This window comes from Penicillium bovifimosum, assembly GCF_028826915.1.
Source record: "Penicillium bovifimosum strain IBT 22155 chromosome Unknown utg000007l_segment0_segment0, whole genome shotgun sequence".
NCBI classification, from domain to species: domain Eukaryota; kingdom Fungi; phylum Ascomycota; class Eurotiomycetes; order Eurotiales; family Aspergillaceae; genus Penicillium; species Penicillium bovifimosum.
In genome coordinates this window covers 939209-954341 of record NW_026622716.1, presented here as the reverse complement: position 1 = coordinate 954341, position 15133 = coordinate 939209, and the positions used below count along the sequence as shown (strand labels likewise).

The window sequence follows — 15133 nt, the reverse complement described above, 5'->3', positions numbered from 1 at the left end:
AATTGTCCTCGCTGGTGTTGAATCTCGAAAGGCCCTTTGGAATGGATTGACATTCCCTTGAGCAAGTCAGTGTGGGTGTCAACACACAGGAGACATCAAGGTAGATGGAAAATAAAAAGTATTTGGCCCAGTCGAGATGGAGTGTAAGATGAAGAGAGAGCAAGCAGAACGTGACGTCAGTTGTGATTGTGTGAAGATATTCAAGACGAGAAAAGGAAAGAAATGTTGGAAGGAGAGACAGTGAGCGTTGGGGTAAATTGGTAAGCATCAAGATAGAAAAGGCAGGAGAAAAGGTAAATGGCTTTATACAGCGGGATGGTAAGGGAAGGGGAAGGGAAGGCTAACCTCCTATTAATATGGAAAGAGGGTGAGGCGTGAAGAGATGGATTGCATCAGAGTGGAAGGAGTGGAGAGGTGAGAGGATAGGAGACAAATCAACAAATAATGGGAGATGAGGGGAGATGAAGAGCACCAGGAAGGGAATATGTGAATAGCATCAAAGTGGAAGGAGAGAGAGGTGAGAGGATGGGGATATGTGAATAGCATCAAGATGCGAGAAGGTAGTAGGTATGACCAAAGATGAATAGCATCAAAATATACCAAAAAAGTGCCCCATTACCTACCAGTGGGTAGGTACTCCAGACCGCTCCTGGACCATCAGAAAGCCCCGGGGGGGCTACGAGGCTTCTCCAATCTTCATCGCCTGCACCTCCACCCTCTGTACTAATCTACGGCCTCCCTCCTAAGTAACGCCGTCCGCTGCGACAGAAGTCCTTTGGGTCAAAGCGCGGAGGGTTTGCCTAGCGTAGTGCTTCGAGAGAGCTTTGGCACAGAGGAATCCAACCGGCAGCGGCTAGCAGAGTAGGATCACGAAGAGGGACTGGCATTAGCCTGGCAATCGTGGTTTCCCATCGAAGGAGCCCTAGACACCCTATTAACCACTAGACCACCGGGGGGGGGGAAGGTTAAATATAAGTACAATTTCTTCCTCATAACGGAACAAATGGTCACGGGGAATGTCACTGGGAGATTTAGATCGGCATCTTGGAGGCCTTATAGGGGGGTTGGGATATTCAAATTTAATACATAGGATCTGGGGACTGCTAGCTACCTGTCTGCGAAGTTATAGAACAATTGCACACGATATGGTGATGGTTGATGGGAATATAATTTTCTTGGGTACATCCATCTCGAGACAAACATGAGGCTATTCAGAACACAACTTTATGCGGTTGTCATATGACCTCAACCTCGAGGTTGTGGGTTCAATTCACGACGTTATCAGAATTATTATTCTATGAACGCATACCATTTCCTGGTTTTTATGACAAAAGAAGAACATCGACACATGCAGACGGTAGACCCTGTTGGCCTGCGTCGCCATCCAGTTCGCTTGAGTGTTCAGATCCACCAGATTAGGCCAGCTTTTTATGATTCTATGGTCAACCACTTCCACCTCGCGTAGCTCAAAAACTGTACTTTGCAGAGCTGGGAGTATGATTCGGATGGAAAGGGTGACAAATGAGATCCAAAGAACTACCCAATGGCGGCGACGCGCGGCATTGATCGGGGTGAGAATTGTTTGGCCGAAGTTATAGTTGATGAAGAGGACAGCCGCTGGCGCTCCCTCGGGTCGGGACAATTGGAAGTATGGTTCCCGGCGGAGGACATCGAAATCTGTGACTTTACACACCAAGACAAGCACCAGGGCAACGATTCTAGGCAGGTAGTTATAGAGGAAAGATTGTACAGGAGAGATGTCCTCCGTGTGGGTGAAGAATAACAACCCCCCTTCACGGTCGCTGTACTGTCGTAGTGCTTCCAAAGCCAGAAGCATCGACAACATCAAACATATAAGGGAGATCAGGTACGGCGGGCGCAGAGCCAGTGGGCGCCAACTCCGGGGTTCGCGGGGCGTTAGCGATCGAAAGGGGGCAAGGCGAGCTGTCTCCCATCTTTTGTTAGGAGTGGCTCAGTGAATACACGGATACTTTTGTTCACAAGACATAGTACACGGTGATCGGCACGTGAGAGGAACTCGATCGTCAAATAGAATACTTCCACCGGGAAGTAGCCGGCTGGCGGATGTTCCTATTTCCATTAGCCATGTGCTTGGAGGCACGGTCGTTGATAGGTTACAGACCGGTCTCATTGCTAGTGATAGCATGTAGATCCCAGAGGGCACCGTGATGCGCTGTTCACGAGTCAACGTATCAGTTACACGCTCTTTGTTTTGGACAGTGGATCAAGACACTTGAAGCACCGGTGGAACTGTTGGGAATCCTGGAGAGCTGAAGAGCGAGAAACAAGCCAGAAGGCAGAAAAGAGCAGAAGAGGTAAGTTTTCCTGTGTTCCCATCTCCCGCAGTGACCACCCAAGGTATACTCAAGACCTGTTCTCGAACACCACGACGGTTCGCCACAACAGCTAATCACAGCAGGGCACCGCAAAGCACAACTCTGAGCCCAGACAGGCGTGGTTCCGACGCCTGTGGATTAACTCATCGTTGGGGCCTGAAAACCACCCAAAATCAGTCTGCCAGGACTGGTTATGATATATACCAATGAGAAATCCATTGACAAGCGAGCAGCGTCGCAGAGACCAAGCTCCGATGGCCATCAGCACGACCATCGTAGGTGCCGAACGACGGACACATGTCATTATAAGATCTCGACTAGTCCAAGAAGTCTGATTTGGGGCATTTTCCGACCCAAACAAAGAGCCAATCCATCTGCCAACCACAACGGATCATAAGCCATGCCCAGATTCTATGCACCTATGCTAAACGCAAGGTCATAATCCGTGGTAAAGCGACAGGACGCAGGGGTGTCAGACCCTCTTCGCCTTGAGAAGGCCAATCCTCACGGAAAAACCCTTCGGCGGTGAGTTACAAACCAAAGGCCACCTGATCGCTACTTGACCGCCTACTATTCTGCACCTCAGGGGGTGGGCGCAGTCCCGCCAGGCACCAATAGCCTATAGGCATTGGAGACCCCGACGGAACTTTGTACCTTACTACGGTCACAGCCTCACAGCCTCACAGCCTCACAGGCGGCTCCGGCGGGTGACAGTTACATACTAAGGCCTAAACCATGAATAAAGTTATGCCACAGTTGAAACTTGAAACAAGAGCGTCATTGAATGTCAAGTTTAAAGGCGAAATAAGTCCGAAACAAAGGCCGTTAAGACCGAGTCGGCGAGTCGGGAGCCCGACTGGCCGGGGAAGGGACGATGCAGGTTCCGGGAGGGAGGAGCAAGAAAAAGAACCGGAACGGAACGTGACTCACTCTAAGAGACACCCCCCTTTTCCACGGTTCCAACAGGGAAGACTTTGACGCTGATTGGCTGGTATCTACTTCTGCATTTTCAGCCACCTGACCCGATTTGAACTTTTGGATCTTGATCGGGGCCAGTTGTACTGGTGACTTGGCTCCGGTGTATTCGCCAACCTCCCCGCTGAAGGAATTCAGCGCCACAAGGTGCATCTGATAGGCCAGATACAATTTAGCAAAGTATCTGTGACAATAATGGACACGTAGATTCAGGAATCTGACAGGGAATGGGGAACGGCCAGAAATATTCCCGCACGACTACATTTCGTCCGGAGTACTACCAAGAGGATTCTCCGGAGAAGATCGGCCCTAACAACCAGGGCCCACTGTGAAACTCCATCTCTTTCCAGAAGCCTATGCAAATATCATTACTTGGCCCCCTCGGTCATTTTTTTTGCCCAGGCTTATTCTCCCTTTACACATACTTCTTGGTCCTGTCAACACAGGTCATTCTAATTTCAATCTTCTAATCTCATATCGGCGCGTTCATTGGCGACAGGTTGTCGTCAAATGAACCTGCACTTTCGCTATTATCTTGAGTGCAAGGTAAGAGAAGCACGTGGTCATCTCGACAGAACACAACTGACTTTCCCCAGCATTGCCTCTTTGCTCTGAAGAGGTCACCCGATAGATAAATGGTTTTCAAACCATTCACCCACCTCGCGCGCCAGAGTCTCACCAAAGCCTTTACTCACGGCTATGCTCAATCCGTAGTCGCCGCGTCGCAGACCTACGCGTCGACAGCCCCCTTCAACCCGCTCGTCGCTCAACCAGCCAAATTCTCCCGAACAGTCCAATTACAGAATGCATTCTCCAACGCGTCTAGTTCGTCTAATGCTGGCGCGAAGGCCAGCCAGGGAGGATCTGGAAATGGGGACGTTGGTCTAGCCGCTTATTATGCTGCCTGGCAGAAGGCCCAACAGACTGGCGATGACAGCGATTGGGCTCAGTTCGAGTTCAAGCGCCGCATTGGATGGAAGCCATCGACCGGGGAGGCTGAGAATGTCCCCGAGGATCGGGCTGCGTCCGATTCGGTTACGCCCCATCCTACCAAGGCTGCTATGAACGAAGATGTCAGTGCCCAGGTGGAGGAAGCTGTGGCCCGTGAAATCCAGATTCAGGAGGAGAAGGCACAGGCTGAGGAGGCCGCGTTGAGTGCCGAGGCGACTGTGGAACCTGCTCTCGAGGATGTTGCCGTCGCACAAGAGGTCTCCGAGGCTACCAAGATTGCCTCGGATCGCATTGTGCAACTGGCAACTTCCGACAGTTTTGCGGAGATCCCCGCGGCCTTTGAATCCCTCCTTAGAGACGGACTCACTCCAACCGTTGAGGCCTACAATGCCTTGCTGGCCGCAGCCATCCGTCTTCACTCCGATGCAGCTCAGGCTGTCCCGAAAGCGCTCGATGTCTACTCCGATATGCTTCGCCGAAGGGTAATTCCCGACGAAGAAACTTATGAGACTCTTGTTCAGCTTTTGGTTACCCGTACCCACGACATCATCAAGGCCAAGGAGGCATTGGAGCAGGAACGCGTTCGATTCGGTGGTATGGAAGAGCCTGGCAAATTCATGCTCCAGTCGAGTGAATTGGAGCGGGATCTTCTCGCCGAGGATACTTCCCTGTCCATTGCCGTCAAGCTCTTTGATACCGCCACCGCACGACACAGCCAGCACGTATTTCCGCTTGACCTGTACCGTCACCTTATCATTGCCTGTGCCAAGGAAGGTAAGGTGGAGGACATGATCCGGATTTACGCACACATGGAATCGCAGAAGATGACTCCGCATGCCACTATTTTCCCGTCCATGATCACCGCATTCGCTTCCACTGGTGATCTCCGCAGCGCAGTTGAATGCTACAATGAGTACCGAGGGCTCGCTGTCTCTGACGATACCGGTGTTTTCAGCATTGTTACACGTCAGGATGGTCAAGTCTATGCTGCTCTGATCCGTGCTTACCTCTCCTGTGGCAAAGAGGAGGGCGCCATGCAGTTCCTTGAGCGGATTCGCTCTTCTTTCAACGATGTGACCGAGGCCCGCGAGGATCGCCTGTCCGCAGTTGAAGCTTTGATCATTGAGGAAGCACTCGTGCAACACTCGCTCAACATCGGTGATCACAGTAAGGGATTGGAACAGGCTAAATCGGAGTTGTCTGGCGAAGTCCGGGATCAGGCCATATCTCGCATTTGCATTGCCGCGGCTGACGCAGGCGATCTTCCCACTGCTTCTGCAGCATACGATAGTCTGCCTACCGCACCGGCTATACGACAGAACCCGGCTGTCTCTCTGATGGCCCTTCACATTCGCCAGGGCAATGTCTCGGCTGCGCGTGCTTTGTGGAACATGCTCAACGTGGTAGGTCAGGCAACCCCGGATCTGGTTCAGCCGACAGCCATGTATGCCGTCGCTCTGCTCAAGAGCGGAAACGTCGAGGAGGGTCTTCACCAGGCCCGCAACATGTTCTCGCGCATTCGCAAGGCTGCTATGGATAAGCCCGCTACCGTTCCCTACCCTGTCCGAGAACAGATTACCGAGTCGCTTCATCTCTTTGGTCGCGTCCTCATGGAGTCCGCCGCTGTTCTCTCCCCTCAATCATCGATGACCTTGCTCTGGTCCATGGTTGAGAACGGTGGTCTAGTGTCTCCTCTGGCCGAACACGCTGTCGCTAACCTTGGTCCCATGGGTATCTCCCAGCTCAAGCCTGTCGATCTCACCCTCGCACTCCAAGTCCAGGCTGGCATGCTAGTCAGTGGCAGTTCCATGCTCTTCGATGTGGCCCACCATGTTCGCTTCGCACACATGCTCGAGGTTGCTCTGTCTTCTGCCCTCCCCATGGATCTCTACACCACCGGTCTGGTCGACCAAGCTGTTGCCAAGCTTTTTGTCAGCCGTCCTGATGTCGTCAAGAAGTGGCAGGATCATCTGGAGGCGAACTCTCAGGTCTCCGCATCACCCTCTCAGGTCTTCTTGTCTTCGGATCGCCAGAGTCCCGTCTCCATGGCGGAGACCTCGATCACGGCTCCTTCTGTGGGCCCGGAATCGTTTGATCCTTACGCTCATGCGACTGACTTCCGCGGGTCTGCCATCATTGCCGAGGAGCTTGAGAAGACCAGCGGACGTACCGAGACTCACCTCAACGAGGCTTTGACTCGTCTCAACAACATGCGTCGCATTGGTCGCCACCCGCGGTACGTCACTTACGCCAAACTGATCACCGCCGCTGCCAAGGCTGGTCGCATGTCACTGGCCCACGACATTCACCGCATGGCACGAACTGATGTTCCTCTCGATATGAACTTCAGCGTCGTCAAATACGGCTGGGTTTCTATTCTGGACGCGATGGTCGCTGCTTGTCTCACCCTCGGCGACCGTCAGCTAGCTGCCCAGTACCACCAGGAGCTTCTTACTCTCGGTTCTGCGCCCTCCGCCAACACTTTCGGTTTGTACATCACCACATTGAAGGAGTCTACCAAGACTTTCGACGAGGCCAGTGAGGCTCTCAAGGTCTTCCACCGTGCGATCGCTGAAGGAGTTGAGCCCACTTCCTTCCTGTACAACGCACTGATCGGCAAGCTCGGCAAGGCTCGCCGCATTGACGACTGCCTTGCATACTTCGCCGAGATGCGTGCCAACAACGTGCGCCCGACAAGTGTCACCTACGGAACCATCGTGAACGCTCTCTGCCGTGTAAGCGATGAGCGCTTCGCCGAGGAGATGTTCGAAGAGATGGAATCCATGCCCAACTACAAGCCTCGTGCTGCCCCTTACAACTCCATGATCCAGTACTTCCTGAACACCAAGCGTGACATCCGCAAGGTCCTGTCCTACTACGAGCGAATGCAGACACGCAACATCCAGCCCACCTTGCACACTTACAAGCTTCTCATCGACGCGCACGCCTCGCTCGAGCCCGTGAACATGGCCGCCGCCGAGGCCGTCCTGGAGTCCATGAAGGCCGCAGGCCAACACCCGGATGCCGTCCACTACGCCTCGCTCGTACATGCCAAGGGCTGCGTCCTGCACGATCTCGAAGGTGCACGCAAGATCTTCGACACCGTGATCTCCGACCGCCGCGTGCGCCTCCAGCCATGTCTCTACCAAGCCCTGTTCGAGTCCATGGTTGCCAATCACCGCGTTGCGGACACCGAAGAGGTCGTCCAGAACATGCACGCGCATAATATTGAGATGACCGCCTACATTGCCAACACGCTCATCCACGGCTGGGCGGCTGAGGGCAACGTGTCCAAGGCCAAGGCTATCTACGATAGCATCGGCATTCAAAAGCGTGAGCCGAGCACATACGAGGCTATGACCCGCGCTTTCCTGGGTGCGGATGATCGTGTCAGCGCTGCTCGCATCGTCCAGGAGATGATGTCTCGCGGATACCCTCCTGCGGTGGCTGGCAAGATTCACGATCTTGTCGGGAGTTCTGCCAACCTTTAAAATTCTCTTGCCCATATTTTTTGACCAGGTGATACCCATTTAATGTTCATGTTGCTTCCCTATGATCTCTCTGCCAGGGCTGGATCCCTGTGTTGGGTTCCCGGTTCGGCGTCTGCAAGGGTGGTGGGATATGCCTGGTGGAATATCTGCTATCTGCTATTGGTTTTTTTTTATTTGGCATTCAGCGAAGGGTCGGCGTTATTCTTCTCAAAACTGGCGTCGGGCATGGCACTGTATACCATTTGTCTTCTCTTTTTACTGCGTTTAGACGCATCTCAACTCTTTCTCTGCGTCATAGACGCAAAAATGAAATAAAAAAAGTATTGAGTCAAATGTTCTTCAGTACTCCGTACCTAGGTTGGCCTCTTATAGTTGTACTCTCACCCAGTGGCATGACATCTCGGAAGTTCCCGCTGAGACCAATGGAACGTTCAGGGCTCCCATTGCGTCAGTTTTCAGCTTTCGTAAACTTGGATTCCTTCATATCTCTGTTGAAGTGTCACATCTATCTTATTTAATTACGACTTCTTTTAATGCAGACTCGTTTGCCAGCTACTTTCCATCCACTCGTTGACTCATTCCTCCGCACCCGCGTCATTCTCCGCCAACCCCGCCTACCTCGATATTTCTCATCCAGGCAATCGAACAACCCAACAATGGAGAAAAGTGAAGCCCCTACAGACGCCCACCGGCGTCCGAAGAAGCTGATCTGTACGTGTGTACCTTAAACTACACCATACTTTCCTCAACACATCAGATCCCAGAAAAACCCTACAGCTAGCGAACTACAAGCTAACACTCACCTCTCACAGTCGCACCAGGCGACATAGCCCCAGCCTCCAACGAACCGATTCCAGAACCCCCAGCCGCACCCATAACCCAAACAACCTTGGAAGCCATTCGCACCACCACCTCAACCCCAACCTCAACGACCGAAAACGAAGTGCTCTCTCACGCAGCCCGCGCCCACCAATTCGGCGCAAACCCGCCCCTGACAATCTCCCAAATCCACAACACAAATCCCCTCCACCAATTCAACACCTGGTTCCACGACCCCCGCCTCCCGGCCTCCTCAGCCCCAGAAACCTGCACCCTAGCAACAGCCTCCCTCCCCTCCGGCCGGGTCAGCGCGCGCGCAGTCTACCTCAAAGAACTTGACGAGCGCGGCTGGGTCGTCTACAGCAACTGGGGCAGCCGCGAAGGCAAAGGTGGACAGGTCTTCGGACTGGGCAAGGAAAACGAACTGTCCGCCATGCCAGAACCCGGCGTCACCACCGAACTTGAACTCGGCACAGGCAACAAATGGGCCGCACTGACGTTCAATTGGGCGATTATCGAGCGCCAGGTTCGTGTTGAGGGATTGCTGGAACCGCTTAGTCGCGAGGAGAGCGAGATGTACTGGCGCACCCGTGAGCGCGGGAGTCGGATTGGGGGATGGGCGAGTTGGCAGAGTCGGGTTTTGTGGGAGGCGGAGCCGGAGCAGTTGGTGGAAAATCAGCGAAGGAAGAGCGTTGCCGCGTTGCAGGGGGACAGTGGAGAGGTCAGCGTTCCGGTTGATATTGATCGGACGGATGATGAAGATGGAAGGGCGTTGCTGGAGGCGCGGGTGAAGGAGATGGAGGACAAGTTTGCTGGCGTTGAGGATGTGCCGTTGCCGCCATTTTGGGGTGGTGTTAGACTTGTGCCGGAGTCTGTGGAGTTCTGGCAGGGACGTCGTAGTCGGTTGCATGATCGGTTCCGGTATGTGCGAGTCGGGGAGGATGGAGAAGGGGGTCCTAAGTGGAAGCTTCAGAGGCTGTCGCCATAGGTGTTATGGCTGCATATCTACTACATTTAGATGTTAGACGTCCAAGCAATTAGCTCGAGCCAAGCTATATCAATGCCCTATAATAACCAACCCATTGTCTCATGTCGATCCATATCAGCTATCTCATGCCTTATCAGTCTTGGCATCCCATCCAACGTCAACGTCACTTCAAACCATCTCAGCCAACGCAATTGAATATAGACAGCCAATCCTATACGCAGCCCAAGAACCGATATAATCACAGGCCAATCCGCCGCAATGTCCACCCCATCGTCCCCGCCAAAGCCCCAATCCTCCACATCCCCCTGGATCATCCTCGCAATCACGAGCGGAGCCTTCGCCGCATTGAACGGAGTATTCGCGAAACTGTACGTGAACGCAGCCCAAACGCATTCAAGAGAAAAGGCTATACTACCTCTCTCGAGTCTCTAGAGTCTATACAAGCTTATATGCTATATAGACCCCGAGATAGCCCCGTCCGTGTAACAGTTCAAACTGACCTAACCCTCCTTAGAACAACAGACAACCACACAACAGCCTTCGCGCAATCCCTCGCCCACCTCTTCGGACTGGAGTCATCGCCTGTAATTGAGATGATAGTTAGAGGTGTATGTTGTCCATGCCCATGCCCCTACTCTCCCCTGGTTGCTACTGTTTACGATGTTATCATTGCATTTCTATCCTTATTCTCATTCTTATACTAACGGTCAACTCGTTATCAAAAGGCCTGTCTAGGTCTCAACGTCCTGTGCAATGTAATAATGTGGGCGCTCTTCACGCGCGCTCTAACTGCCGGCCCGTCAACGACGAAAGTGTCTATCACGAATACGGCGTCGAATTTCCTCGCTACGGCGCTGTTGGGCATGATTGTTTTTTCGGAGGCTGTGGGTGGGCTTTGGTGGGTTGGGGCTGGGATGATGGGAGCTGGGTGTATTTTGGTCGGGATGAGGGAGGGTGCTTGATTTGGATTTGATTTGGATCTGTTGGAGTTGGATTTGGAATGTCAGAGTCAGAGAGGACATAGATATAGTAAGATATAGTAAGATCTATAGACTCGAAGATTTTGGGAAATATGAGTGAGAGTCAAAAGTGAGAGACATGGGGTAGATTGATAAGTGTGAGGCAGAGGGGATCCTAAGTACCTTCAAACCCTGAGGCATAGGTCATATGACTGCATAAACAGCACAGAGGGCTATGTGCACTCCGCTCCCTAGGCAGCAATGTCTGAGCTACTACTATAAATTGATTGTCAACAACTTCCCCCTTCTCCCTCCTCTTCTCCTCTCACCTCTTCCTCTCCCTCCTAGCCCCCTCCCATCTCTCTTCCTTTCTTCCCTTCCTTCACGAAGGGTGACCTGCATGGTACTCGCTGGCGAGTACCTGGCTGGTACCCTTTTCAAGTGGGACCAGCTGTCCCTCTTTGACAAGTTGTTTCGAGTGGTCGCGGAAGAGGAGATGTTCGTGCTGTCCTGGGGGCTCCCTGAGCTCCACGGCAACCTGGTGGTTGTCGTGGCCCTACAACGGTGCTGGACATCATGGCTGCTCCTATGTCTACTTCCCTTCGTCCTCCTGTCGATTTCTTCCCCTCCTTCAAGAAGGACGACCTCCTGGTACTCGCTGGCGAGTACCGGGCTGGTACGCTCCTGGAGTGGGACCAGCTCCGCCTGTTTGACGAGCTGCCCTGGGGGCCCGCGACACCGGACATGTTCGTCCTGTCCTGGGAGCTCTCAGGGCTCCACAGCAACCTGGTCGTGGTCATGGACTCGTGGTCCCAGGCACCGCAAATGCCTGGATCCTCCGGGTGGTGCTAATGTGGGAGTTCCTCTGGCTTGGTCTCCACTGGGCAGGGTGGCCATACCCTGGTAAGTATCAACTGTCGACATCGAAGAAACAGCGCATGCTAACCATCTCTCAGTCTAGCTTACCGATTACTCCTCGCACGGTCCCGCCTCCTCGAGCTCATCGACTCCCGCCACCTGGTTGCAGCAATGGCCCTCCATTATAATATGGGGGCCAGCAAGACAGCAACCGGTGGTGGCACCTAACCATCATCTGGGGATCTATCTCTCCCCTGCGGCGGTCGCCAACGCAGCAACTGTTCCTCCGATGAAGGACTTCATGCCCATGGAGGGTATTGAAGTCATCGACGAGGGTGGTCACTTGACCACACTTGAATTGGAAGGAGCTCCCCCAAACAAATGGAAAACTTCGCGCATGTAGATTCTTTCTCCTCACAACCCATTGCAGTTTTCTCATCATGGCAGATAGCCATCGCCATTCGCCCCCGTGTAAGTCTGACCCCTACGTGTCATACCTCATGCCCATCTTACACAACAACTATCCATTACCTCCATCACGTGGAAATCGTTTCAGCCCAGGTGATGGAAGCCTTGGGCTCGGAGGACCCCAGATATTCAATCGCTTCAGAATGAGGAATAAGAATGGTGAAATGCATGCTGATCATTGCTAGAATTGGTGTACCCACTGCCGTTGCGGAGGGCATACGCTCTCCAACTGCTGGCGTGTGCAACTTGGTGCCCAACTTGGTGCCGAGATGGTCCGGGTGGCCATGGCTCCACCCCACCCCTCCCGCTCCCGCTCCTCCTATGTGGGTGTTTTGGTCGGCACCAGTGTCCATGTGTCCGTGACTGACCGTGAGTAATCTCCGGACATGGATGTCTGCGAGGAGTCATACCCCCTCTGCTGCTCCTGCCCCCCATGGCTCCCACGGCATCACCTCCTCCAGGTTGAGCTGACGGGAATCCGCTCCCTATCCGAGCCCCGAGCTTTAGGCTCCTCCAAAGAATCTCTCTGGTTTGGTCTCCACGAGGCAGGGTGGCCATAATTTGGTAAGTATCTACTGTCGGCATCGAAGCAACTGCGCATGCTAACCATCTCTCAGTCCAGCTCACCGATTATTCCTCCAACCCCCTCGAAATCCTCCACTCCCACCACCTGATTGCTGCCATGGCCCTCCATTATAATATGGTGGTCAGCAACCGGTGGTGGCACCTCAACCATCATCTGGGGCTCTATCTCTCCCCTGCTGCGGCCGCCAACGCAGCAACTGTTCATCCGATGGAGGACTTCATGCCCGTGGAGGGCATTGAGGCGTATGTGGGTGTGTCGGTGGGCACCAGTGTCCATGTGTCCGTGAGTACTCTCTGGACATGGACATCTGCGGAGACGGAAGCTCTACGTCCAAAGTCGCTGCGAGGGCAAAGCCCAGCTACATATCGCCCCCCGCATGGATGAAGAGTCCGTTCCATTTCCGCTGTTGCTCCTGCCTCCCATGGCTCCCACGGCATCACCTCCCTCCAGGTTGAGCTGGCGTGAAGCCGCTCCCTATCCGAGCCCCTAGCCTTAGGCTCCTGCAAAGAGGCAGTACCGACAATGTGCTGACTTGGGCCCCATCCTCCCTGGATGTCTCGAGCGTTGCTCCCTCCACACGATCGAAGAAGCTGTATGACGCTATGCGTCAATTCTTTACATTGCTTATATCTTTTGAAATGAATATGTTCAACCTCGTTAGCACGCCCACGAATAGCAGTCCCATTAGTTTCCTTACTACGTAGACGGTATGTACGTAGTACCTGAGCCTAAAGCCCGGGTTTGCGGCGAACTGCCCAGAGGCCCAAGGCACTTACCAAACGCTGGCGTGTTCCATGTATGGTGTTCCAACTATGAGACATCGCTGCTAGCTCTTCGAGAACGGATTCCCTCGCTATGCAGGGCAAATTCTTGATATACAACCAACGCATACTTCCGCATACTTCCCATGGATGAGCTGAGGTGTAAAGGCGCCAGAGCAGGGGATATCCTTGCCAGTGCGCCCGAAATATGATTTGGGGCGCACTAGCAGGGATCCCATAATCGAGTCTAGCATCTAGTGGCTTACCATGTGACTTCGCCAATCTCGAATCACTCAATCAAGACCAGTATCACTACACCCCGTACGATCAAAGCGATGCTCTCCACTCTTCAAAAGCCTTCGTACAATCTTCCACTACATCTATACCCAGGGTTTGCCTCTGTCGAAAAGAAGACAACCATGTCCAATCACTCTTGCGGGTGACACCTGCATATCCCAAGAGGAAATCTCGGAATGTTTGTATAAACCCATCTGGGATATGGAAAGCCCTTCGGTTCATGACCGCACCCTGGACGTTCCGGGTTGTACGTGCTTTCCGACATCTCTCATAGAGAGCCAGCACCGCGGCTGTGAGATCCTGGGCCGAAAATCGCGCTGAAATAGAGGAAGTCCCGGAGCCTTTGGGATCCAAATAACGGGTCTGCAGTAGACCGAGAAGTTTACCAACAACTGCGCCATCTTCGACGGCCATGGCAGCCCCTTGTGCTTGATATGGCAGGGTGGGGTGGCAGGCATCACCGAGAAGAGCGACAGAGCCCTAGTCAACACCTGTTAGTAGTTTCGTAATGGGAGATAGCGATGTAGCTACCTTAGTCCATGATTTTAGCTCGGTAAGATGGGTTAATTTCCACTTATATACCGACTGCACACAAGACACCAGCTTTTGTAGTCTGGAGAAGTGATTAGCGACATGTCAATGTCAAACAATTCGGACGTCCTTACGTTGGATCCCAATCTGCATAGCTTTCTTGCATCTCCTCGATATTACCTTCCTCTTTGCGACAGTCCAATGACAAGTTGTCAGGTCGCATGAGAACAAGATTGTACTCGTTTCCACCACGGATGGGATAGAATATGGTATGCTTTTCTGGTCCTAGCCAGCTTGTGACGGCGACCTTCTTACATAGTTCGTTGATATTTTCATCACCCAGGGCCTCCAGCTGCTCTCGTGAGAACGTTGCTCGATAAGCCATATCGCCCGTCGGGACTGGAGAATGAGGAGCTCCAAGAACGGCCTTTCTGGCCGTAGACATTTGGCCTTTTTGTCGTCAGACAAATCACATTGAATTTCCCAGAGATTAATCAAACCTACCGTCAGCACCTATCACAACATCCGCTGATATGCGTCTCCCGTCTGCGAGAAGCACAGCTGGTTCTTCGGTGGAGATATCCACTACCTCTGCCCCTAGTACAAGAACCGCACCCAGTCGAACTGCTTCATCAAGAAGAATACGATGATAATCCACGCGATGAATGATACTGCACTCGGGTCAACGTTATCTTGGATTTCAAGATTCCAGCAGGCAATCACCTACACCCACGGCGCCCCAAATTCCTCCGTGATATCGTCTCCAAATGGCATCGACCGAAGAAGATGGCCATCCTTGTATCTCCGGAAATCTACCTCTTGCACCTGACTCCCTTTCTCGAGTAGTTGGGGTAGTAGACCGAAGTCGCGCATTATCCTGGAGCCATTCGGTGGGATTTGGATGCCCGCTCCAAGTTCGTGTAGTTCTTTCGACCGCTCGAGGACTTCTACCTCGATACTTTCGCGGCGACAGGCAATTGCACAAGCTAGACCACCTAGACCTCCGCCGACAATAATAACTTTCATTTTGGTTGGAAAGTGTATGGGAGGAAGTTCATTGTCTATTGAGTGAAGTGTTATCTCAACGTGAGC

General features: G+C 52.9%; 5 protein-coding genes across 5 annotated transcripts; 4 read left to right on the top strand and 1 right to left on the bottom strand.

Moving 5' to 3' along the window:
• Positions 1–3967: 3967 nt before the first annotated feature.
• N7515_009278 (pentatricopeptide repeat protein) lies at positions 3968–7774 on the top strand (the record flags this gene model as incomplete). Its single annotated transcript, XM_056670022.1, has 1 exon — positions 3968–7774. The coding sequence occupies one exon, from the start codon at positions 3968–3970 to the stop codon at positions 7772–7774; it is 3807 nt and encodes a 1268-aa protein (XP_056517821.1).
• Positions 7775–8307: 533 nt separating this feature from the next.
• On the top strand, positions 8308–10543 carry N7515_009277 (pyridoxamine-phosphate oxidase PDX3; the record flags this gene model as incomplete). Its single annotated transcript, XM_056670021.1, has 5 exons — positions 8308–8485; positions 8587–9571; positions 9803–9949; positions 10096–10189; positions 10307–10543. 5 exons carry the CDS (start codon positions 8308–8310, stop codon positions 10541–10543), a joined length of 1641 nt encoding a protein of 546 aa, XP_056517820.1.
• Positions 10544–11116: 573 nt separating this feature from the next.
• Positions 11117–11626, top strand: N7515_009276 (uncharacterized protein; the record flags this gene model as incomplete). The annotated part of the gene is made up of 2 exons (XM_056670020.1): positions 11117–11385; positions 11497–11626. The coding sequence occupies 2 exons, from the start codon at positions 11117–11119 to the stop codon at positions 11624–11626; spliced, it is 399 nt and encodes a 132-aa protein (XP_056517819.1).
• A 509-nt stretch (positions 11627–12135) lies between these two features.
• N7515_009275 (uncharacterized protein) lies at positions 12136–12942 on the top strand (the record flags this gene model as incomplete). Its single annotated transcript, XM_056670019.1, has 3 exons — positions 12136–12235; positions 12484–12734; positions 12811–12942. 3 exons carry the CDS (start codon positions 12136–12138, stop codon positions 12940–12942), a joined length of 483 nt encoding a protein of 160 aa, XP_056517818.1.
• A 598-nt stretch (positions 12943–13540) lies between these two features.
• N7515_009274 (putative salicylate hydroxylase) lies at positions 13541–15067 on the bottom strand (the record flags this gene model as incomplete). The annotated part of the gene is made up of 5 exons (XM_056670018.1): positions 13541–13990; positions 14042–14123; positions 14176–14491; positions 14546–14712; positions 14769–15067. 5 exons carry the CDS (start codon positions 15065–15067, stop codon positions 13541–13543), a joined length of 1314 nt encoding a protein of 437 aa, XP_056517817.1.
• Positions 15068–15133: the final 66 nt, after the last annotated feature.